Source organism: Tauraco erythrolophus, chromosome 9 (assembly GCF_009769465.1).
Source record: "Tauraco erythrolophus isolate bTauEry1 chromosome 9, bTauEry1.pri, whole genome shotgun sequence".
In the NCBI taxonomy this organism is placed as follows: domain Eukaryota; kingdom Metazoa; phylum Chordata; class Aves; order Musophagiformes; family Musophagidae; genus Tauraco; species Tauraco erythrolophus.
In genome coordinates this window covers 3,761,374-3,786,857 of record NC_141473.1, presented here as the reverse complement: position 1 = coordinate 3,786,857, position 25,484 = coordinate 3,761,374, and the positions used below count along the sequence as shown (strand labels likewise).

At 38.0% G+C, this 25,484-nt stretch overlaps 1 protein-coding gene across 1 annotated transcript; it reads right to left on the bottom strand.

Annotated features, from left to right (window-relative positions):
• Nucleotides 1–6: 6 nt before the first annotated feature.
• On the bottom strand, nucleotides 7–25,236 carry DHX32 (DEAH-box helicase 32 (putative)). The gene is made up of 11 exons (XM_009984165.2): nucleotides 24,967–25,236; nucleotides 22,072–22,265; nucleotides 20,269–20,641; nucleotides 17,875–18,120; nucleotides 15,599–15,698; nucleotides 15,325–15,483; nucleotides 5,724–5,915; nucleotides 3,809–3,958; nucleotides 2,510–2,700; nucleotides 1,451–1,632; nucleotides 7–207 (listed from the first exon to the last, which is right to left on the bottom strand). Exons 1-11 carry the CDS (start codon nucleotides 25,234–25,236, stop codon nucleotides 15–17), a joined length of 2,250 nt encoding a protein of 749 aa, XP_009982467.2. The 3' UTR covers nucleotides 7–14.
• Between the last annotated feature and the right edge of the window lie 248 nt (nucleotides 25,237–25,484).

Below are 25,484 nucleotides of genomic sequence, written 5' to 3'. Positions count from 1 at the left end.
GTTCAGTCTAAAAATCACTGAATAATACATCTTTGTTCAGTGGGAGTTTGGGGAAATTTTTCATTTCCTTTGTTGTCATTGTTAGTTTTCTGTTCTTGCTTCGTGGTTGAAATAGGTGACAAGTGATTGATCACTTCCTGCAGAATATCCTTACTTTCACTAGGAGGAAGATTGGTAAAATAATACTGGGGCACCAGCGCCACGAATCTGGGGAGGAAATAAGAAAAAACATTATTGAATAGGTATTTCCAGGCATGTGCAAAAGACACCAGCAACATGCTGATGCATACTACAAAGTGGATATTTCAACTCAAAACCAAAATTCTCTGCAAGATGTAGGAGTAGTGTGTACTTTCAGTAGACTTGCACTTCATGTGCTCAGTCTACACTTCAGGTGATTGTTCAGTTCTCAATGCTGCAGATTGCTTTAAATAGTGTTTTTTTCTGGATTTGAGCCTATTTTTGCTTCAATAAAAGTATGAAAAAGGCTTTCTTATAAACATTGAAAATAGAAAAGATAGGACAGTAAAACATACATTCTCCATGTGAAGAGATTTTTGCAGGGGGAAGACTGTAGTCTTTTCTTGAATCCATAAACAGTTGGTATGGGATGATTTAGCTGGCTGGGTAAATGAAACATGTCGAGAAAATGATTTGCTGCAAAATAGCTTTTCAGGGAACAAAGAAATTTCCTGCTAGATTAATCTGTGAGTACACTGCTGCGTTAACTCTTCCATGATTTCTTTTTTTTCTGTATATTTTACCTTGTAAGAAACTTTTGCTGTTTGTAAGGGTTTTTTTCAGTGGATGAATTACAGTTACAGTGGCAGGCATTGAGGCTGACTTCAGTACCTGAACATACCAGCACACGTTAGGAAATACGAAAGGCTGACTTAAATGATGTTTTCTTTTTCATGAAAAGAGTAGTAAGGGTGTGAGGTCACAGTTCTTCCCTTTTTTAATAGTTCTGAGCTCTAATGCAGTGGGTGTTCTGAGTGAAAACAAAGACATCAAGCAACACTACACACAGTGACAGAACAATACTGGCAACAAAGAAAATTTATGCCACATATATTCTCTAGTGAATACAAAAAGTGTGAAAAACAACAATTTCTTCAGCCTTCCCGTGATACCAGCTCCTCTTGCTTGACTAGGTATGAAAATTGTCCTCTTATCTTATGCCTATTTTACTGATTTTTTTGTTTGCTTATTTTTGTAAACTCGCATTCATACCTTAAGTGAATCAGTTATGCTTGGGATGATTTCTCAACAGAAGCAGAAGATAGCTACTTTTATGACAGAGATACAGGAGAAGGAGAAAATGACTGCAGTTGACTTCTCCAAGCATTGCTCTCTCTGTACACACACATCCTTACCCTGTCTGTGGCTGAAGTTACACTTTTGTGGTAGAGGCATGAGTGGGGGCACGGTTTCAGCATTGTTAACTTACAGATCAGGTGATATCTCAGAAACGACTCTGATGGAATTGTCTTCTGAGATGCTAAACTCGTGGAATAAAACCCACTCAGGAAACTTTCTGGTGTTACAATACGATGAGGTAGGATGAGGCTGGGCCACTTGTCTGTGTGTTAACATTAAGTAGTTACCTGAGCCGTCTACATCACGAGCAATCTAAAAAAAACAAGTAGAGAGTTATCCATTACTTGATTGAATGTTCAAGATACATAGATCAGTGTTTGCCTATTATATGAAAACCAGGAATTAAACTTGTATTCAGATACTTTCAACTGGAGAGCCTAAACCTCTTCCCAGATTTCTGCAGGAAAGCTAGAGACTGGATGCTGTGTAAGCAGGCTTAGAGTTAAAAGGAAGTGTTCATCTGTATATTTGAAAGAAAACTCTGCGGTAGGTGAGGGCAAGCTTGTACAGTAAGTACCTGAGCTTGGCTTTGAAGGGTCTATGTGAAAACAGATGTGTTCTTAAAGAATTGTAAGACTTTAAAAGGCAGTGTGCAGCCAGACACATGAAGTGGTGTAGTTTGGAGGGGTCATCCTTGTATTTAGGTGGAGCATAGTGACATGAAGGAAAGCATGTTTTCAAGTAGGAATAAATTAATATTTGTTTACAGTTAGAGTACTTCATTTGGTTGAGATGAAGCAAGCTGTGTATTATGTATGCCTAAACACACTCAACAAGTAAATTCTCTGTTTCCAGGGTATTTTCACAAAAACATCTTCAGAAAGGAAATAAAGTCTGAGAGAACATAACAAGTTGAAGAGTTTTTTGAGGTAAAAAGAATGTGTTTGTTGAGTGAAAGGCATATTGACAGTTTTCCTCTTGCAGTGAAGTGTGTGGACTTCGTGCTGTGAAAGCTGAACTCCAGAGAGAAGATTGGAATTGGCAAAAGTGTTTGTCTGATACACTGTGGAAAAAATGGCTTTTTTCCTTTCTGATGATCAAAACATTTCACTACCTAACTTAAGTTCTCTGGAAGCATTCTGTCTAAGTTAACAATGCAGTAAGATGAAACCACAATATTTTTCCTTACGTGCATGAAGTAACCGGATAAGAGAGATTTCTTAATGCTTAGTATATTTTCTTTTGATCCGAAGTCCGGTTCTGAAATGGGAAGTTCGATACGCTTCATAATCTCTACCAGTTCAGCCCTGATAATTTCTGCCATCCTCAGCGCAGAACAGCTTAGAAAATAATCACGACACCATTTCTCATTGCTGTAGTCTGTGAAGGAAAAAACAGTGTTTTGGCTTAAATCAAAGTCTTACTGATAGGTACTATCCACAGATACTACTCTGAAATGTTCTTTGACTAGTGCAGTAGATTAAAAACATTTTGGAGTGAATAGCTGTGCCAGAACTGTCCAAAATTCTGATAAAAAGAACCATAGGGACAACTTAGGCTCATTGATTGTGCTTGTAAAGTGACTGGGTAATACTTGATATCCTTACTCACTTTTATGAGTTTAGCTATATATTTTTGAATAAAAATGCTCAAAAGCCCTTATTTGGTCTGTAAAAAAGTAATCACTTCAAATACAATAAGTAGCAACTCTTCAAGCTTTCTGGATTCAGGCGAGGAATGAATGTGGAACTGAAATCACATCTATAGTGCTGGTGATGGTCCTGCATGTGAAGGACAGGTTCTCTTGGTCCTCTGCTCAGCGTTCAGCAAGACTGAATGTGAAACAATCCTACTATCCTGTCTGAAGTTTTTACTTTCTGTATGCAGATCCGTCACTCCAGTGTGTAAGTACTGGACTCGAGCTAAATGAACCCAAACAAGGTGTTTGAGCACAGGAAAATTCTGTGAGGAGCTTCTGTCTGCTGTGCAGTCCCCTGGCTTTTATTTGGTTTCCTGTAAATGTGGACTTTGCTCCTTTCAATTTTTTTCCCATAAACTTTCCTTTTAGTTGACAGCTCTCAGAAAAACATCAGAATCATTAGGCTTCTAGGGGAATCAAGTCCCTCCTCAACTGTATTTGTGTCATTTCACATCTTAAACCTGGATTATGTGCTTTTACAGGAGGAACCATCTTTTTGTTGTTGTACAATGTCACTTCAATGACGATTTTAGTAGTGCTTATGTATCCTTGTTAGATGAGGTACACTGTCTGAGGTTGCTTCCAGTTAGTTAATAAACTAAAGCTAGTAGTATTTGTGTGTAATGGCTGCTCTCTTAGGTTTCCCTTCTCTGCAAATTTGCAGTTTTAGGAAGAATCATTCAAGAAGAGTTTATGAACTGAATGCCAACAATGTTCAGTTTTATTGTTTTGTTTTGTTTCCAAATTGGTTGCAATGTCCTTCATTTTGAGTGGCATGGGTACACTTACATTGCCTTGTAGAGTTTGCACTGGCTTCCTTGAAGGCGTTGAAGACATTGATAAGAGTGAAGTGATCTCCTGCAGGGTGTGAGAATTTTCGCCAGCACGTACGAGCAATCTCTTCTGTTCCAGGAGGTGCGTGTAAGAAGCAGTTAGGAGCTTAGGAAAAAAATCAAGCCAGTGGTTATTAAGACAAGTAGGTGCATGCACAAATAGTAACTCTGGTGATGTTTTTGTTTTTTTCCTTTATCAGTTCCCTTTAATCTTCAGTGTTGGATTGCTGCTGAAGAACTGAATCTATTGCATTCACTAAGGTTTTATTTATATGAATGTTCTTTCAGTCTCTTGTTTAGTTAATTTGTACTGTAAGCACTAAAGAAGATGAGCAGCTTTCTCCTAGACTGATGTCAAAAATGCTTCATAACGGCATGGTCTCATTTATCTAGCATCCAAGCATAGGATTTCTTTAATATAGAAAGAAACTAAATCTATGGACATAATGCCTTAATTTGCTTCTATATGTTGAAATTTGTGCCTTCCAGTGCATTTTACTTCTGTTGTGGTACTGTACTACATAATTGTGTCTTTCAAGGTGGGTGAACTTTTTAGAAACTAAAGTGTGCCTATGCTCATTTGTTTACATTTGTTGTATGTACTTAAAAAATTTATCACCAGTTTAGGCCAACTGTTAAAAATCAAGCCAGCTTGAGCATAAACCCAAATTTTCCTATAAGGTGAAGAACTAATGCAGCTTGGTGTCCTGTGGGTTCATGTCCTTGCTTCCTAAGACTCCTCACCAGTTTCTGGGCCTCAGATATTCCCTCTGGGCACAGCACAGTAATGCCACGCCAAAACATTCTCTACAGGCAAGGTTAAGCTGTGGCTATTGAGCAGTAGCTAGCTCTCAAGCATTGGTTCATTGGTTCTGTACTAGGGTTATGCCATAAAACCAGTAGCATAGTGCTGTATCGTTAGGAGGCTGCTGTGGAGAGAAGTGAGACAGCTAAATGTTGCTGAAGCCAACATCGGTGTGTAACACTGAGATCTGAAAGAATCAAAGTCTCGCCCTGTCCTGCACTATCTGGTGGGATCCCGAGAAGTCACTGTGATTATTTGCTATTTGAACTTCTTCTGGAGTCACCCTCCTCTCAGTTATCCTAAAATCTTTGATTTTGTACATAGAATCGTAGAATGGTTAGGGTTGGAAGGGACCTCGAAGATCCCTTAAATACATCTTTTATGTAATTAAGATTTCAGTAGCAGCTTTCACAGAACAAATAGTTTTTAAGTATCTGGGGTTTATGTGTTGGTTTGAAAGCTCTGTCACATCAAATAAAAGAAGTTCTATAGTTAACAACCTTCTAATATAAATTTTCTTACTCCAGACTTCACGTGTGCAGTGTTTGGGGCCAGCTGTTTTGTCTCAGTGCAATGTAGGAGCAGAGTGATCCATCAGGACAGAATGGTATGGATACTTAAGGTTATGTTAGTTTTACAGAATATTTAAAGTGGAGAAGCAAGATCAAAAAATAATTCTTTGTAGGTCAACAGCTCAATATTGTTTGTAATTAGAACTTCCCTTAATTTGTTGCTTCAGTCTGTAACAAATGTACATGAACATGAGGTAAGAAAGTTCGTTTTGAAGGGATGTTCTTTCTGTGTATGCTTTCTGACAAAAGGTTGAAAGTTAATGGAGCATCTGAAGCATGGAATTGGAGTGCTACTTATGAATTCATTACTTGTGTTTCATTGCATGCTTAAAGTAAAGACTTAAGCAGCCAAAGATATTCGTTTACTTGAGATAAGCAGGATGTGAATAACAAAAGTTTGCCTTTGGGTTGCCCTTGTGAATAGACTTTTGAAAGAGTCCACGTGAATTTGGCGGGTGGCACGAGCCATGCAGTAGGATGGTATTTATGAGTACCTGTTACCATGGCTGCAATGGTCAGCATTTCATCAACACACTCAAATTCACACGAAGCCAGAATTGACTTTGACAGCTGCGGATCCAGGGGAAATTCTGACATAATAATTCCAAATTCGGAAAGGTTTCCATCATTATCCAGGGCTGCTAGATAATCAAGATCTTCCAAAGCCTGCATCAGACTTTCAGGAGCTAATAAAAAGGAAAGATAATTTAAATTCCTTTAGAATGGCTACATATAAATGAATGTCTGAATTATCATTATAATATTTCAGTTGTATATTTCCTGTGTGAAAATGATAGAAGTCAGCTTTTATCGTTTGACAATAAGTAAGAAGAAAAAATAATAAGTGAGATGGAACGGAAGGCTGAGAACATTCTGGAGGAAGAAAGTAAGGGGTAACAATTATAGGGCTGCAAAAAACTTGTTGATCTTTTTTGTGTCAGAGCAATTTTTGTCGAAAGTCCAGACACGGTGCTGAACAGTGTATTGCACTCAGGCTATGTAAAAAACTCCTTTCAGTATTGGCAGTCTTCAAGTATTTTTTTTTTTGTATGCATGTTCGTTCCTTTTATAAAGGAGTGGTCACATTTGAGAGGTCCTGAGAAATACACAACAGCTCTAAGAATCATGAAATCATAGAATGGTTTGGGTTGGAAGGGACCTCAAAGATCATCTAGTCCCAACTCCCCTGCAATGGGCAGGGACACCTGCAACTGCATCAGGTTGCTCAAAGCCCCATCCAACCTGGCCTTGAACGCTTCCAGGGATGGGGCATCCACAACTCCTCTGGGAAACCTGTTCCAGTGCCTCACCACCCTCAGAGGGAAGAATTTCTTCCTTATATCTAATCTAAACCTCCCCTCTTTCAGCTTAAAGCCATTGCCTCTTGTCCTGTCACTACATGCCCTTGTCAAAAGCCCCTCTCCAGCTTTCTTGTAGCCCCTTTAGGTGCTGCCAGAAGGTCTCCCCGGAGCCTTCTCTTCTCCAGGCTGAAAAACCCCAACTCTCTCAGCCTGTCTCCATAGCAGAGATGCTCCAGCCCTCGGATCATCTCCATGGCCTCCTCTGGACCTGCTCCAGCAGCTCCATGTCCTTCTTGTGTTGGGGACTCCAGAGCTGAATGCAGCACTGCAGGTGGGGTCTCAGGAGAGCAGAGCAGAGGGGCAGAATCACCTCCCTCGACCTGCTGACCATACATTTCTCTATCTTCGTCTTTCATGGATGAGGGTTAGTGAAATCAACAATCCACAAGATTTGGAGATACAGAAAATGGTTTATATGCACGGACACAAATACGCCTTTTTCATCAGTTGCCATTACGTCTCATCAGTTATTTCTCAGGAGGCCAGAAGATGGCATTTGTAGTAGCTCTTCTGAACCTCTCAGCGGGTTGGGAGTAAATAACAAAGGAGTTTGTCAAAACCTCTCCTTTCTCATTAACTATCTTGTTGAATTTCTCCTTTTACCATTTTTTTTTCCACAATTTTTCTCTCCTTTTTCTGCATCTGAGGCAGTGGAAGACAATCAGCTTATTTATAACCTAGCCCTTTTACTATTATTGGCTGCTTTTTCTTTTGATAGATGCTGCCAGAAGAATGAGGTGTTATTCTGACTTTTTTTTCAGATTTTGAAAAAATTAGGTGTTTTCTCAGCGACATGTTTTTCTGCTGAAAGAATGGTGTAATGAATTCAGACCTTCACAGCTGCAGTGATAAGCAAACATGTCTGAAAGGACAAGATTAAGCAAATCAGTACTTAAACTGAGAACTTGAGAAGGTTTGTAGGAAATCTGCTCTTGATGGAAGTAGGTCCCTTTGGCAAAACAAGTGTAGAAGAGCTTTCTGTGCAACCATGGTGGTAACAGTTCTGGGGTTAGAGAGAGTGAACCTGAAAGCTGAGTAGAAGCTGTCAAGCCTACACTTTCGAAACAGTAGTTGCTACAGCATTAAAGACATTTGTGGAAATTTGGGAACTCTTAAAGTGTGAAGGCTCTTTTCTCACAGCTCTTTCCAAAGTTCGATTCCTATTCCAGGTTTTTCTGTAATGATCAATATCTTTTATGAGTGCCAGCTCATTTAAATTCATAACTGTTCTTCTATCACTGCAGCAACTTTCTCCTTATTCCAGTTTAAGGAACTGTTTGATATTTTCTCTCTGTTTATGGATAACAAGTTAAATTCTAGTCCTGTTGAAGCTGGTGGCAAAAATTCCACTACAGCATGACTTGGCCTCATCCCCAGCCAAGCGTACCCAGCACTGGGACACTAATGACTGCACTGGCAATTTTTCAGGCTTCTGTGGGCTGCTCTTAGTTTGCATATTAATGCGGAAAAAATCCCCAAAACATAGCCACAGCTACCCACACAGACAGGGTGTGTGTTTGTTCTTGTATTTGTAAGTAGATGGCTAGAAATAATTTCGTGTTTGAATTCATTATGAAAGGGAACCTGTCTTTGGCAGGCTATTTCTGCATCACGAAAATTAAAAGCAAAACAAGCCTGTAAGGAGCTGGTGGGTCACATTTAGCCGTAAAGCCACACTTCAGGTGTCCTGCCTTCCTGCAAGAAAAGCTTGAGTTTGGCTTTTTACTCTGCTGGCATTGAACCATTAGTTTATTGCTGTCAGTCTGTAATTAGCTAGTTACAATGAAGTAAAGAAAAAAGTAAAATGAGAAGCAAGCAAGCACTTGCTTTTAACACTTTTCTGTTACTAATGTCTGAAGGGAAAAAAAATAGTTTATTAATTCCCCTTACATGAGCTTTTACAGAACTTCTCCAGCATTTAAATCTGTTAGTGTAGTGACATCACTTAATTTTAAAGCATTTACTATTAGTTTTCAGAGAAATTCTCTCAGGAGTCTGTAAATTCCTGTTAAAACTGTGAATCTGTTTCATTTCAGTATTAGAGTTCATATCTCTGCCTGTAGAACATGAGGGATTTCTGTCTAGAGACAACAATTCTTATCAGACATAGGAGGTTTAATGGGATAAAAGATGAGCTAAAGCATCTGAGAAGAAAATGCTTTGGAAGTTTAAAGAAATGAAAAGTAACAGCTGATGAAGAATTAGAGTCAGTGACAGGAAATAGGTTATCAGTGATTGAAAATACAGAGAGAGTAAAATGGCCATTCAGATCTATAGTAATTACTAGGAAATCATGAAAAGCTAATTTCCAGAAATCAACAAAGTAGTTTGTGCTAGAACCTACAAAATATATGGTTATATGGCAGCCAATTTCAATCCCCTGATAGCATCAGTAATTTGCATTTTTATGCTCTAGAGTTAGTTGCCTTGAGATTTATAAGCACAGATTACTTCCCTGTTTTGCTATGTTATGGAATAAAAAAAAAAAAAAAAAGACTCCTGGAGTTTTATTGTGCTAGCAAGGACAAGATAGTAAAGGTAGATTAAAGCAGGTGTAGGAATAGGGAAGGAAAATAAGTAGAATAAGGCTTTCAGATGTGAGTCTGCATTTTGAGGCACAAACTCAGTCACTAGAAAGCTGTTCTAAGAACTGGAAACGCTTGTTTGAGAGTTCTTTGTACTGTGGTGCCTATTTACATAAAAGCTATAATAAACCAAAACTGGTGTGAATGTTTAGGTATGGAAAGCTCTTCTTTAAAGAACAGAATCCTGCATTGTCTTATAGTGGTTTCCAGCGAGCGTTATTATTTTTAGGACTGCTTGCCAGTGCAGCTCCTGGTGCCATCGAGGCAAACCGCAAGGCTTTGTGACTCAACTGCCTTCATGGGAGCGAAGTTAAAAAGCAGCTCTCAAGATGTGTCCTGTGCTTCCAACAAGGAACTGTCACATCCCTGGAAGTTTAAAAGGTGTGTCCTTATCTGATGTTTTCTTTCCCTTCCCTGTGTTCTTTGGCTACGTCAGACTGGGTTGCTCTGGACTCGTTTCAGGAAATCTGACTGGTTTTATGATAATGCGGATCCTACTCTTGATCATGCTTAGGCTTAGTAAAGCAAAAACGTAACTAAATGTTGTTGTTAGCACTGGAATCATTTATCTGAGAGTTTCAAGCTGATTTAAAATGATATCGTTGGTTTTACATCTTTTTTATTCTTTAATCTTTTCAGTATCACATGCTACATGGCTGAAATTGAAGTGCTTAAGATGTGATAAAATAAATACAAAAGCATTGTTCTTGTTGCATAAGGAAGCAAGCGATTTAGCGATTTGCCCCAAGGTCTGTGCTAAGTGAATAGACATAGGAATGAAACATAAATTTCATTATTTTTAATAGTACATTTATCCGCTATATTGTGCATATCTGGAGGATGTACAGGTCTTGGGTTCCAGTCTCCTACTCTCTGAAAATGTTGAGTATGTAAAATACCTTTTTCCTGATAGATCTTTTCTGTCCTTGCAAATAACTGTTATAAAGTTAGAGCTGACATGGATGTCAGGTGAAGGGATGTTGTCTTTAAAGAGCTGATTCACTGCCTGGCAAAACACAAGTTTTTCCACCTTCTGTTAGGCTTAACAGCATGAAGAACTGCCAAAGTAATTACTGCAGGGACAATGGTTCTGGGGAATGCCATTTTCTGTTACTGGTTTTTAACATTGCTTCTTGGATAGCAAACTGAAGATTCAGTGAAACCTAGTGCCAAGTTTTCTTCAAATTATGCAAAGATTCTTCTTCTCCAAGGACAAACTTCTGTGTGCAGGTTTCATCTTGATTCTCTTTTTTCTCCTCTAACTTCTGAGGTAGGATTTTTTGTGAGTCTGTCATGCTCTGAAGCCACCAATTCTATAACTATTATTTTGAAATTATAGTTGATCATTAAAAATTACTTTTCCAAACTCATATTTTGCGGTCTTTCCATTCCCCCTTACACTACTTCAGTCCTCCAAGCTGGCTGGTAATGGTCCCTACTGTGCTTTTCTGCCAGCAGGGACAGCCAGGACAGAGGCTGACGTGCATTTTCCTAACATCAATATGCCAAGTAAGATCCGCACACCAGGGATTGCACCATTTAGTGAAGCTGATTTTCGATCTGCTTTGTGTCATTCTCAGAGCACATACACGACTATGCAACGTATGTATCCACAAAGAATTAAATTTAAAGAATATTATGTAATAGCATAAAAAATTATTTTTGATCACTTTGGTTTCTTTTGTTACTCTCTAGTAAATGACGTGAGAGTAGTCCAGCTTTAACAGTACTGGGCTACCCTTTCTCATTTTTGGGATGCCCATTGTGATACCAGCTCCCTATTTGGAAGCAATTGGCTACTTCAGTGTGGTATGTGCTCAATTATTGGGCTATACATGATGCCCTGACTCTCATTCCTGATGCCTCTTGTCCCATGGATATGGGACTGCTGCTAAGGATCAGGTTTTCCAGTCCATACTTTGGTTCCTGTGTGTGTTTGCTGTCTGGTCCTCACCTCCTCCAATTCCTTTTATGCTTTTCCACTGATTTGTGCAGTATGGACTATGAAGTATGTGGCCATGTCTATGCTCTCAGAAAGCTTTTCATAAGGAGATACATACTACTATTTAGTCGATGAAATTCAGAAATTAAAACATCAAAGAATCAACAGGGGATCTTAAGATAATAAATCTGCCATGAAGTCATCTCTGTTGAGCACAGCTTACGTGGTGCATTGAGTTTCTGTCTTTAACAGCCTGCTTCTGATGAAAAAATACTCAAACAAATTTTGTTTCTGAAACAGTTTGAAATTACATGCATTTGTGCAACTTTTGTTATTATGGATATTGTAGAAATATACTCTCAGTGGGGTTATAAGAGCATAGCTCACATGTCGCGATATCCATGACCATTAACAAATACTTTAATCTGAAAATTGTTTATGGTAATTCTGCATGAATGCAGAATCTGCAAACAGCTTGCACCTTGGTTTCTTATGGAAATTTTACATGGCTTCATCTTTATACTGGTTTGCATAGTTTAAGTAAGTATTTTTCAGTGGTTTACAGAAATACACAATGTTGCTGCAATCTATGGGAAAGGAGTTCTTTTGTCTCGTTATATAACACATTGAAGATCTATCTGATTTAACTGATAAAAATGTAAACACATCCCTATTATAGTGGCACAGGAATTCAAATAATGCACTTCAGAACTGCAGTGCCAAATACATTTTCATATGGCTCATGAATTCTAAGAAGGGTAACAAGTCTGCTGCATTTGCTCATCTCGATTATAGCGTGAGTTAAACGCAGCAGCTGTAAGCCTGACATGTTTGTTGCTTTCATGGTGCAGTAATGAGTCAGAGTCAATCCAGGCTTTTATTTTCCCTCGAAGAGCAGCAGAAAAAAACCTCACGTGCATTGTTGTTGAGCAGAAATAAAATGTTTTACTGGTGTAATTTTTGGTTTTTTACTTCCCTACTATATGTTCTCTATTTCATGTACAGGGAATGGATTGTGAAGTAGTTGTCTTTGAATTCTTGCTATGAATTTCCGTGTACTTTTGATTTGTTTGTTCACCAGTTCATGTCCATGCATTTCTCTGTTATCTCAGTGAAAAGATCTTTTTTTTTTTTTTAGGAGAAATTCACCTTGGATTAAAAAAACCCAAAAGCCTCCATCTGTTTTAATTGCAAAGAAAATTTAAGAATGTTAGCTTGAACAGAAACAGGGCATAGGAAAGCCTGTGGCGTGTGTGGCACGTGGGAGATGCTGCAATGTGTTATTTGCTGTTAATCAAAGGGAAATCGAGTCCAGGGTGATGAAGGGACACAGAATAGTCAAGCCCAGGGCAAACCGTGCTAGGGAGAACTCAGAAGGCTATTTGTGTTTATAGTATTTCTATGCTCTGAGCAGTGCTTGGTTTGGCCCAGTCAAATGAGAGATATGGAACTTCTGCCCTGTCTTTCTGTCTGCTTGGTTGTGGGGTGTTTTGGGATCCAGCTGATCTTGTGCCAGGTTTGGTGGAGGGTGGGCAAATTCGCTTTGTGTGCATTGTTAGTAGATGAGCATAGGAGCAGTTACGCCCAGGAGTTTCCTTAGGGTTGGAAAAGCCACACTGCTTGTTTTGTGACATTTGTTGCTCATCTTTTTCACTTAGGTTTGTATACCGTCTCAGGCACCCCTCCTCCTCTTCCTCAGCCTTCTTCATCACTTCAGGTTACAGAAGGATTATGTAACTAGACTGACTGCAGCAACGATAATGAAGCCTTTTTGGAAAGCTGAAATCTCTCGCTTAAGGAAAGATGCTTTCCATCTCTGATAGCTCTCCTCCTTGCCTCCTCTGCAGCACTGCCCTGCAGGACGTAATCCAGGAAAGTGTAACATCTATTTGATCTTATGACTAATAGTCAAAAAGCTTCAGGGCCACCCTTTAACTGAGTGCCAGAGGTATTCAGAGCTGGGCATCAAGGACTCCACCGTATGACTCTGGAGTCAGTCCCTGCTTCTGCTGGAAGATGTCGTGTTCTTTAGCCACTGGAGAGCTGCGTGGCGTTGGGTGTGTACAGCAGGTTGGGGCCATCTCAGCCAGCATGAGAAAGCTTGGGCTGTCACAGGCTGAGATCATTGCCCAAAAGTCTCAGCCAAAAAGAAGGTTTTATGTGCTTGAAGGCTGTTTTGAGTTCTGTCGGTTGGTTTAATGCAATAACTAACTCCCCTCCCAGATTTGCTTACTTCAGTGTTCCTGTTTCTTTCAGACAAACGTGTTTCACACCAGGTATTTCTCACTCTCTGTATTCTGATCATGTGAGCTTTAGTCTCATCTCTGGAGAACTGTGGTAGGAATATAGCTGAAGTGTTAGTAGGAAAGAGGCTCATTGCCTGCTTAGTAGGGAGGAAAAAGAAAGCCTCAAGGCAAAGAAGGCCAATGTGTGATCTGTCCTAGGATGAAAGAGGAGTCGTACTAGACAATTAAACCAATGGGTCAGATGTTTAATTATGTGTGACCTTAAGATGAGAAAGAGACCAGGAAATTGCGCAGACTTTCTCATCTCCTCTCAATGGACCCTTTACAGCGTTTGTAGGATTTTTTCTTTGTTCAAACAGTTTTTGTAGCATTCCTCATGCTGTTTCAGTAATTCCTCTTACTTTTCAGTACCTTGACCTCACACTTTTGATCTAGTTAGCAAACACTTTTTCATATTTGATACCCACCCAAGTAAAGCCGATGCGTTCATCAAATGCCTTTACAATTTTGCACACATCAACAAGATGTTTTCTTCAGCTGCATTATCTCAAAAATCCAGACAAAACCTAGAATTCCTACATCTGTGAAATCCTTAAATGCCTCTAGCATTTCATTCTCAATGAATACCAACTGCCTCCTTTGTGCCTTTAAATCCAAAAATACTGAATGCTTTTCCTAATGTAACTTTAATAGTTCATTCTACAGTTCAAGAACAACTTTCTTCATAGCCAGTAAAAGCACTAATACATTTTAGAATAATTTTTTTTTTAGTAAAATATTTTCTAAATTTGAGTGGAAGCCAACTGTATTCCATAACCATTTTCCATGAAGATTTCCTGGATTCAACAGAGGAGGTGACACTCACAAGGCTAAAATACTCCAGTACTTATCAGTCTTGAATTAGTTACCACTCAGACTCGCAAAGTTTTTTCACATTTCTTTTAGGCATGTTTCTGCTAAACAGCCAGAAAAGGAAAAAGTAGAATAAATTCTACTTAAAAATTCCACTTACAATTTATCACAACATCCAACAGTGGGAATTAGACTCTTTATTACTAATTAATCATGGTGTACAACACAGAAGACAAGTGATCATTCTCATTTTGTGCGTGTGCATGAGGAAAGGGACGATAACATAAGAATTCTTGTTTGCACTGGAAAATGATCGTAAGTGAATCTAGTAATAAGTCACGTGATCCCCAAACCAGTTAAATCAGTGCTCTTTCCCTCTCTTTAACTGGCTTCAAATCAACAGCAGAATTTGCAGTGGTACTTGGGTCTTGTGGTAGGTCAGAACAGAAGAGAATACCCTTCTATAGCAAAAGCTCTAAAACATGAAGTCAGAAAAATAAAAAAAAAAAAAAGCAGCAACCGCTTTCTTCACACTCTCACCTCAAAATTCAGAGTGTTCCCTGTCTAGTAGTGAAAGTTTGTTGGGGTTTATTTTATAAATAACATTGTCCTTAAGTAAGAGCTTATTGTAAATTTGAGGTAGGAGATGCTGGAGGATAAGGAGCAAGCTGATTTCCTCCAAATGTATCTCCTAGGTAACAACAGTAGTTTATCTGCATTGTAAACTTGTGATTAAAGGAATATATTTTGTGAGATATCTGTACAATGCCTTGCACAATGAGACGCAAATTTTCTTTGTGAGTGCCAAGAAAATAATATGAAACCTAGATGAGAAGGTATTTGGGATATTGATTTTTTTTTTTTTCATTCCAATTCCATTCAGCTATTTTATGGTCTTTTTCAGAGCAAACAGTTCATACCCGGCACCAGTTTTCTAAGAGCAACTATTGCTCTGTGAGCTGGTCTAGCAGGTAAGTGGTAAAACCAGTGGCAATATTATTACAAGTACTTCAATAAAAAATAGTACTGTGAATAACAGGGCAAAATTAATCTTTAAATAACTGCAAAACTAATAATAAAATTATGGAAAATTGATGCATCGTCATTACCTGGCCTGCTTATGAAGTCACAGTGTCCTAAGCCTGCTATATCCATCCTTTTTAGGAAGAGAACCATGCTGGTTAGGTTGGATTCCTTTATTTTGGCTGGTAGATGTGGTTTCATTTCTTTGTATATAAATTCTTCAGGATACAAGCAGAAGAGTTTTCCTGGAAGAGATTTCAGGAAAATTACCTTTTTTTTTTTTTTTTTTTTTTGCATTGCCACATTGATTCTATTAGTAATTTGAGCTAATGGGTTTAAATTTTGAGCTAATAATTCTACCTGATGAAGACATGCCCAGAATTTGTTTATGCATCTCTGCTTGACTTGTGCTGATAGGCTGCGTTATAAGAGAGTCTGCTCTGATTCTAGGATTGTACACCTTTAAATGAAAGAGATATTAAGCATCAGAAAAGTAAGTGAAGACTACAAAAATATTAATGATCTGTACTGAATTTTTGTCTAGGTCATTTTACAGAAGGTGTAGTAACAGTTTCATTTCTTTTTATTCTACGTATTTCACCAGCTTGGAAACGAGAGCAGTCAGCACTTTGATAAATTGACAGACACTTGGTTTTGCAATAACTCTGTAAGTATCCTCTAAGATAAATGTCTTTTTCTGAAGAAATGTACCTCATTAAAGCACAAAATATATATCTATGGTATCATCAAAAAAAGCTTCAAAAAAGATTATTTATTTCTTCCAATGACAGAATCCCAACATTGTCTGCTAATGTTTTGTTCCGTAACTCCAGATTTTTGTCTTAATACTGAAATCTGTCAGTTCGGTATAGGATGTATCAAAGATGTACAATGCCCCATTTTTATCTTCTTAATTTTACTTTATTTTGATTCAGCTGAGGAGCTGATTCAATCACTGTTCTGACCACCAGATGATGTCCCTAAGCTTGTGTAGTATATGGCAAGACATATATCTGGATAAGGCAACTTTCTAGTCATGTCATCTGAATCAACTTTAAATGTTGGTAAAACATGCTTCAGTGCAGGGGACAAGTTTCTTTTCTTTCCTCCAGTTAAATTTATGATATATACCAACTGCAAGACTTACGTGGGATTTTGTTCTGCACAAAACTTTGCCTGTTCTCTCTATATTCAACTGATTTTCAGCCGTATAGATTGAGCGTGAATTTGGACTGCTGAGGAATGACTATTAGAGGACTATACTTCAGCTGTTAGGACAAAATAATTAAATTAAAGGGTAAAAATTGCATAACCAATAGAGATGATTTGATGGCTATCAGGACTGTGTTGAAACTGATTTGTTCTCATTGCTTCAAATTTCTGATTTACAGAAATCTGGAAACACTGAATTTTACTTTGGGCTTCAGATTACTGTGGAAGAGAGATTAATTTCTGTCACCCAGGACAACTGTAGTTTTGAAAATAAGTTGATTTATGCATGGTCTAATTGAAAACTCCTTTTAGGCTTTTGTTCATTTCATATGAAAGTGTGACCATTTTTTTTTTTCCTTGACTTGAGGCTGAGCTAGTTTATAACCCCCAAATGAGAACCTTTAAAAATAACAGTGTTAGACACAGTTTTTTGCAAAGAAAATGAAAGGTAGTGGTAGTTCCCAAGCTTTTGCCTGAACTACTTTGAAGGCTAATCAGGATTAATGATCCCCCATCCAAAATTTTAGAAACACTTAACTTCAATTTTGGTGATTCCATTCTGGATTATATGAAGAAACGTATTATATTGTTTCTTTGGCCTACTTCTGGAATATTTATTTTGACTAGCAAAATGTGTAGGACAGTTACAAAGCCTATAGTAGTGCAGCTTTCAAATTCATGTAATGACTTATTCTTGCATAGTCACTCATTCTTTAGGACATCAGTTTTTGCACTAGTCCTTCCCAGGATGGGACGGAAAACAAGAACTGAAGGCATACTTAGCATGAACTGTAAAAGTTCAAAGAGTAATTTGATAAATTGCAGCATTTTGAGGTACTTGAATGGAAGCACATATCCAGAAGGAGATTTAAAATAGAGTGGTTCCCTGTGTGAGCATCCTTTGGTGTTATATGATCTGTGGCACCACACTGATTACTAAATTGGTAAACAAGGGATGAGGTTAACCTGCTAAACGAGCTAATCTGCTCATAGGTAGCCAAGAACTGATTGTATTTTGCTCTATCTGTAAGATACTGAAGAGATAATTATGACTGATAGGCTAAAACTAAGGTGAGATAGAGTTTGCGAATGAAATGTCATTGGTTTGGTGCCCAAATGAGTGGCAATTTCAGCTGGGAGTGTTAATCTGGCTTTAGAAACCTGAAAATTTTTTTTTCTGACTGAATTTATGAAGTAATTGTGTTTTCTTACAAGATTTTCACGAGATGTCCATGAAACTTATTAAATTTTGTTAATTGAATGGTGAAAACATTGCAGAATCTGACTTAGAACAGGAAAATATTTGATGCTTTAGAAACCATTTGCATCAATCTATTAGCTGTCCATTTCCCTTTCCCCCACCCTGAAAAAAAACCTATGCATTGTTCATTTGTGGCATACTGATTCTGGTTAACTTTACTAACCTTTCTTCTTTGGACACCGACATCAATGACAAAGGTTACATTTTTAATCCAAATCAAAGATTCTCCAAAACTTGTGGTGAGTAGCACTTTTCTTCTGTATTTTTTGCAGCATTTCTCTTTGTCTTGATTTGCTTTGGGAATTAGGTCTTGTTTTGTGGGATATAAAGGAACTGGGATGAGTTCTCCAAGGTCAGGATTTAAATTAGACCGTTCCTGTCTGATCATTTGATAAGCTTTTTCAATTTCCTGTAATCAGGAGAAAATTGTTTGTTTGTTTTTTTGTTTTATCTCGTGAGTATGAAAAGCAAGTATCAATATTTAATTTTAAAGAAACTTGTTTATTCTAAAATGAATTTTAACTACATATCAAACTATACTAATGTTTAATTTTAAGTGATTAATAATTCAAGGCAAAGAAAAAGGAACAGAACTGTATGAGAATTTACTGACTGTGTCCTCTAACTATAGACTAGGGAAAAGCTGGACTGTTTTTTGAAAAGTCTTCTTCTCTCCTGCAATTTTCAAAATAGTCTTCTCTGGCTTTAGTCATATCTAAACCAATCTCTGGAGTAAGACAGATGTGCAAAAATGCAGTATAGGAACAGCAAGGCTGAGAAATTATGAAGTGGTCACTAAACTTGACGTATATAGGACATGTAGGATGCGTCCACGTCAGCGATATAATGCCAAAGAGTTTGGTGCAAAGTTGTCATGTGTGTAGGGCTGGTGATGCTGTAGCAGATACTCAGGTCCCCCTCTGGTGTGTCCAAAATGTTTTCTTTTCTGCTGGAACCAGAAGTTATGTACGTGGGGATCCCTGAGTGGCGGCGTCCCCTGAGAAACAGCTCTCTACGTGTGCACGGTGCACGCCGGGGCTGGCAACGGGGTGACCTGCCCTGCTGGTGAAGGTGCCATGTGCACGGGTGCTACTGGAGTCAGAACAGATCGCAGCAAATGGCAGCTCCAAGCTTTTCCGATCCCTACTGTCCCCAATACTGGAAGCGCTAAAATGGCAAAGCTCCTGTTAAAGACACTTTAGAAACTACTGTAATGTTCTTAGTCCAGTTACAACACATAAAAGGATCGAAATACGGAGAAACCTCCCTCTTTTACTTGAATTTTTATGTTTAAGAAGAAGCAAGTATTATAAAGGTTTTTATTAGCCTTTTTTTTACCTTAATAATGAATAAACTCTATGAAGACTTAATAAAGTCAATAAAATGTCCCTAAGCTGCGTTAATGGAACATCACCTTTAGAGCAGCCCACAAATTCAGAGGGGGAATATAAATTGTACCAGTTTTTTTTGTTATCGTTTTAGTCTTTTTTTTTTAAATTTAAAATAATTTACGTCGTCAACGATTTTTTTAAAGATACATAAAAGTAATTCGTAGACTTGTTCAGTTTGAAAGGGATTTTTTTTAAAAAACATTTTTATTGGCAAACATTTTTCAAAATTGAAAAAAACAGATTGAGTTTCTATTTGAGAATGCCACTACATTCATAGTAGTTATAGGCTGAAAGTATTCTATAAAAATTCTTCTGAAGTTATGACACTGCCATTTAATAGAAAAGCTGGCACCAAGACAACACATAAATCTTAATGTTCTTAGTTTATTGATATTTTTGTTCAGTTTAAAAGACAGTTGAGTGCTAGGGAACAGGGAGCCATCAGCCATATGAAACTTTAAATCACAGGTAAGAATGCACAGGCTGTGAACTGTGCAGTAACAGTTCATAACGAGTGTTTTGTTCATTGTGAGAGAGAGAAAGGAATTATTATTTTAGTATTTCAAGGGAAAATAATTTTTAGCAGAAATAAAACTTTCTTCCTAGTCCTTCGAAATGGAAAGATGATGTGTTTGCTCTCTAACATTATTTACTGTGAATATGGGAACTGAAGCAGAGAATTCATTAATTTATCATTTGTAAAATTTGTGCCTATAACATTTGCAACTGATTATTAGCATTATTAAATGTGTCACATGTCCATCCGTTTTTACAGCGAAAAGCAATACTACCTGGATAGTTTATGGTAATTTATCTTTGCCTGTGAAAAGTCGTTATCTCCTGGAGCCACTAAGGTGGATTGGTTGTTCTAAAGCAGATTTAATGATACAAAGTGGAAGGCTGAAGATCAGTATCAGAAAATAAATAACAATGATTTATAAGAATTTAAAGTCTCAAAATGTTTATTTGATGGGCAGTTTGTTTTGATAAGAGTGTGTTACGTATTCTGTAACTTCTTTGTGGCAAAAACCTGAAATGATAAAAACTATTGGCAGTGTCTGGTGTCTTGGATACTGGCACCAAGATATTTATAGATCATATAAAAACACAGATGTAAATTATTTCTTCGTTAAAATCAGAAACATTGGAATTGGTTGATAACTTACTTGTTCACATGCCAGAAAGATCACGATGTCACCCTTCTCTTTTGCATGGTGTATCTCAAAGAGCAATCTTAATGCAGACAGAAAGTGGTCTTTCTGAATGCTGCAAGAGTATACAACCTCTGCACGGTGTTTGTTTGCCACCCTTATGGAGGGGACACTGCCGTAATAATTCTGCAGTTTACTGGACATATGAGGCGCAGTGAGTATCACCAGCCTCAGTTCTGGTCTTGATACCAAGACATCTTTAAGAAGGCCAAGTAAAGCATCTGTAGCAACAGTTCTTTCATGCACATCATCCAAGACGATCACGCCGTAGTAGTTCAGAAGAGGAGCAGACATCATTTCCCTTTGTAGCATATCATCTGTACAGTATCTGCAACATGCAAACAGGAAACGCCACAAAGTTTCTTGGAATATTCAGATTTGATTGCAAGAAATTAATTCAGGGACAGCTTGGTTCTTTCTGTTCTAACAGAGATTTGATAAGAGCAGAGAGTCTATTTTGTAGGCAGTGTCAGTCTCAACTACATGCTTAAATCCTCCTTTAAGTAGCTAGAAACTCAGTGTAATTTGATGACACTAAGTGGGGCTATGGTTGAAAGGATGCTCTAGGCAAAAGAAGAAATACTTCTGCCCTAAAATCATAACATATTGCCTTTAATCTTGCAATCTATCTAAGCATATTGCATGCCATAACCAGTTCTTGAGCTGGGAACTAATACTTCTAGATGAGGAAAAGAAGGTGTACACATGCATTTGAGGCAGTGCCAGAACCAAGATCAGAGATTAATTCATACCGTAAGGCCTTCCTCACTTTTATCCCCATTATTCCTGCTACTGAAAGTTTATAAAAGAATGTTATTGGTTGCTGTGTTGCTCAGCAGGACTTTGAATCCTTGAACCAGGTGTCGATGTGCGAGAGGATAGGCTTCGTCTCCCTTTCACATCAGGAGCAGCTGCAGGATGAGGTGTACGAAGCTCTGCGTGAAAGAGAAAGGACTTTCAAAAGGAATAGTGCTTGAACTTGATTTTTCGGAAGTGGTGAGTATCCTCTTCTTCACTGGAAGGAAATCAGTGGCTGGAAAAAAGCTTATGACCTAGATTTTATAGTTTGTGCCTGCCATATTAGGGAATCAGAGAAAATAACTGCTAACTGTCAGAGAGGCTCAAAATCTGAATCCCTGTGTTGCTGCTGTCGCCTGCCTGTATTTAACACATAAAGTCCATTTCTTATCTCTTAAAAATCCTCCTAAATGCTTTTTTCTCTTGTTACTGAATATACCCTTTTCTAGCCATGATTTTTCATTGCTTCTAAATTCCAGCTTTACTTTGTGACAGATTTTCCCATGTTCTCCTATGGTAACGAACAGTCCTGTACTGGAAAACAGGGAAAGAAAAAGTAGAATGATGTGGATGTTACTGAGGTGCTTAATGAAGTTTCGCACAGGCAATAACCTTGCCAACTTAAATCTCTACTGCAATTTAGCACAGGCCTCCTCCTTCAAGCCTTTTACAGCTTATTGATTAATCACAAAATCTCGAGTGTCTGCATTTTATAATGTTATACACAACTTTATAATGCAGTGTGGGGTTTTTTTTGGTTTGTTTTCATACTGTATGGAAAAATCTTTTGCAAGCAAAGCGATGTTCCCCCATGGTTGTTAGGTTATCTGTGCTAACAGAGGAGGGAAGGATGAATGAAGAGCCTAAGGGCTGGAGTGCTGTCAGCTGTAAACTTTTGTGCTTGCAAAGAGCTGTAAGCTACATATTAGTTTGAAGGCATTAAAAACCAAACACACAAACCTCAGGATGGTTTCTGCTGTACAGCAGCTTTCAAATGGGACAAAATACCCCACTTCATGGCCGACGTTGACATCCATTTCATCAGCGACACGCAGTGCCAGCCACACGGCTGCCTGCTTGTGTACCTGGGTGCAGACCACTACGCCGTGTTGGTAGTGCACGGAAAGGCAATACTCGGCACACCACTGAGGAATCTGTAATTAAATAAGGAAACAGATGTATTTGGTGTTTAACACGTTTAGCAGAGGCTGGAATGCAAAAGAAGCAGACAAAGTGGAAAAACTAAATCGGCTTGAGCACCTGCCGCTTGCTGTCTGCTTGGCTGCTGATGGATGAGCTGCACCTGACACAGAAATTATCTGCCTTGGTACATGTCAAGACCCCGAATCTCTTTAATAGTCAAGACTTGGAGTGACATGGGCTAGAAGGTTCACCTGGGAATTTCTCAACAGGACTCAGATTAGTTCAAATGCATTGCAGAAGGGACAGAATTGGCCTCTGGGGAGCAGGTAACACTGGCAGTATCATTCTTAAGCATCTGCTGATTGATCCAACAATGTTAGTGCAGTTGTTGGCATGGACTCCTCAGCTGGCTCAGCAGTAAACCTGCCCATGCTGTATCATACTCAGGTGCTTGACATGAGAAACATGTCCTAGAAAGAAGAGGATTTCAAACAAAGAAATGCCAGAGTAAATCTCTGTAATTTCAGATTAATTACTCTGTAAACAAAGCTAAGTGAAACTGAACTGCTCCAGAAACTTGTGCAATAGCTTTCTAATTTATACACTTACAGTAGAAAATCATCACTAGAAAATATTAATTCATTATTGTAATGAGAAAGTAAAATTACATTATAAATATTATTTTAGTGAAAGTATCAGGTTTCAAATTGTTTACTTAATCAACATAAATAAACTAGGTGCATCAGCCACATGTTGTTTATTTCTGTATAGTTATTTAGGTTTCTAAAAATATTTAAAAACCAGCCAGTGATGTGTTACCTTGTACCAAACTTGTTTAAGGACAATTTAAAAAGCTAACATTTCTTAGCGAGTAGTTTGCTTTGCATAAATTACAGTCAATAACAAGGGGTAAAAACTTCTCTCTCCAAAAAATACTCCAGGCATCAGGTGGGTGTGTATCCTTTTTATAGGAATGTAGGAATTTTCGATTAGAAGTATGATGTCTAGTTCAATATGTGATTTCTAGCAGTGTCCAGCATCAAAATCTCTGACAGGTATGAGATGCCCTGCAGCAGTAATTACCCTTCAGCTTTACTTGCAGGAAAGTTTTGTCCTCATCCCAGTTGTAAACAATCATGTTTTGGCTTCTGAGACTTGCTCGAAAATTCTTCCCTGCTTACTCTGGTAACAGACTTAGGTCGTTATATATTATTACAACAGAATTTGATAGTCCTAGCAGATATTTATGTGTTTAGAGTCAACTGAGATCTTGGCTTCACTGATGCATGAGTTCTGTAAAGTAATAGTGTACTCTTGGAAAAAGCATTTGCTCTTGGCTGAAGTGAGAGAAGGGCATCATTTCTCCCTGAGAAGCAGCCCTACTAATTTCAATCCTTCATTCCCGGCGAACTTTTTTCATCTTCTCTTATGACCCGCCTGCATATCCACTGTATTTCTTTCCTGACATAGCACTAATCAGAACCAAAGCACACTTTCCAAGAATATGCATTGAATCAAACATAGGCTTGCAGAGTTTACCATTTCCACTGGGCATTCAGTGTGAAGATGGAGAAAAAGAGGATAAAATGACAAGCTTAGCCAATATGAGGGAGGAGGCATTAAAATTCTCCAAATGAATAAAATAGTTGCTAGCCAAATGTAGATGGAATTATTTATTGACAAATCATTAAAGCAACTTGAAATAAGTCCTAAAGTATTTTACACTTAGGGTTGGCCTCTCTGAAGACAGCGGAAATACACCTGTAATTTCAGTAGAGAAGGATTTTAGCTGAAACATTCTGATACATAAATTTGCAAGTATATAGTTGATAGGTTTTCAAGTTGAGGTGTGACATCTTGGTATACAAACAGAAAAAAATTAACAGTGTACATACTGATGCAAGAATATTTTGTATGTAGTTAGGTTTTTTTGTGTGTATTTGGTTCTGAATTTTAAACTAGAGTAGTTAATGCATGTGTTCTTCATTCAGTGTTCTGAAAGGACTTGATGTTTTTAAAATTAATATTTAGTATGTAAGAAGTCGTAGTTTGAGATGTTTGTTAGTTGTTTATGCCACTGGCTCTGACAATCACTGTCTGAAAAGTGTTATTCTTCGGCACTTGACTTACCCTGAAGCCCAAAAGACGTCATCAACTAAGTAAAAATGGCTTGTAATGGACAAACATAAAGTAAGGGTGAAGTGTTTGTGAATATTGGAAGAAGTTACTTAAATGTATGTTTATATATACATTTTGTAAATCTGTATTTGACTGCATTAATCTTTTGTCAGCTTTTGTATTTCGCTTTCCCCCTCTGGCTTTAATACCTCAGATTACAATAGATGGCTGCACATCTCTACACTGAGAACGGCTAAACTCAGTACAACTATGTGCATGTACACTGTGCAGCTCTGCACTGCAGTTCTGAAGTCTTCAGACCTGGATGTTATTATATTGCAATGCCATACAGCACTCAGCATAGAAACAGCCCACTGTAACTGAAGCCAGATACTGATATAATATAAATCTGGATATCGATGAGCCCAATAGAAGCAAACAGCAACACCAGTGAATAGTTAATTGATTGCAAAAGGTTTCCTCTGTTTTAAAAATATGTAGTATTAGTAAAATCATAATAGTAACTCTAAAAAGTGTACCATATTAAATGCTCTAAAAGTAATAAAAAACCCCAAGCAAGTATGTTTTACTGACCTGGGAGCTCTTGCCAGTCTTAGCATCACCTGATACAATCACAATTTGATTATGAAGCAAAGTTTCCATAAAAGTAGATTTCTCTTTCCATACTGGAAGTTCTTCTCTTTCTTTCATAAGTTTATAATAACGGGAAGAATAAGGCAAGCCATCAAAAGGATTAAGCTCTAAATCTTCTCCACATACTAGTATTTCCTCTTCATCACCATCGCTGCAGTCAAGTAATTCTGAAAAGCAGTGGATCTCTGGAGAAAAGGTTAAAACCTCCATTTTTCTCACATATATTATTCCCAGCAAAACCACATGAGTAATGAAGGAGTCTTTTGTACTGATTGATCATTCAGGCCCCCTTAACCTGAGGAAATCCATTTCTGCTTGCTTCAGGATTAGTATTTCCCAGCTCTTCAGTTTAAAAGTTCGATCTTGGGGTCCAGCTGCCTTTTGTGGTCTGTTTGTCACACTTGAAGTGGTTTAATAACCCAAATGAACCTCAAGAAAATATATTTTTAAAAATCCCC

Bases quoted from the DNA above. Each gene is read 5' to 3' on its own strand.
- DHX32 (XM_009984165.2), bottom strand. From the start codon at position 25,236: ATGGAGGTTTTAACCTTTTCTCCAGAGATCCACTGCTTTTCAGAATTA. The intron at 18,121-20,268 runs GTAAGTTATCAA...TCCTGATTACAG, and splicing joins TCTTTCTGGCATGTGAACAA to GAAATTGAAAAAGCTTATCA. The intron at 5,916-15,324 runs GTAATGACGATG...CCTTTTTATTAG, and splicing joins TGACTTCATAAGCAGGCCAG to CTCCTGAAAGTCTGATGCAG.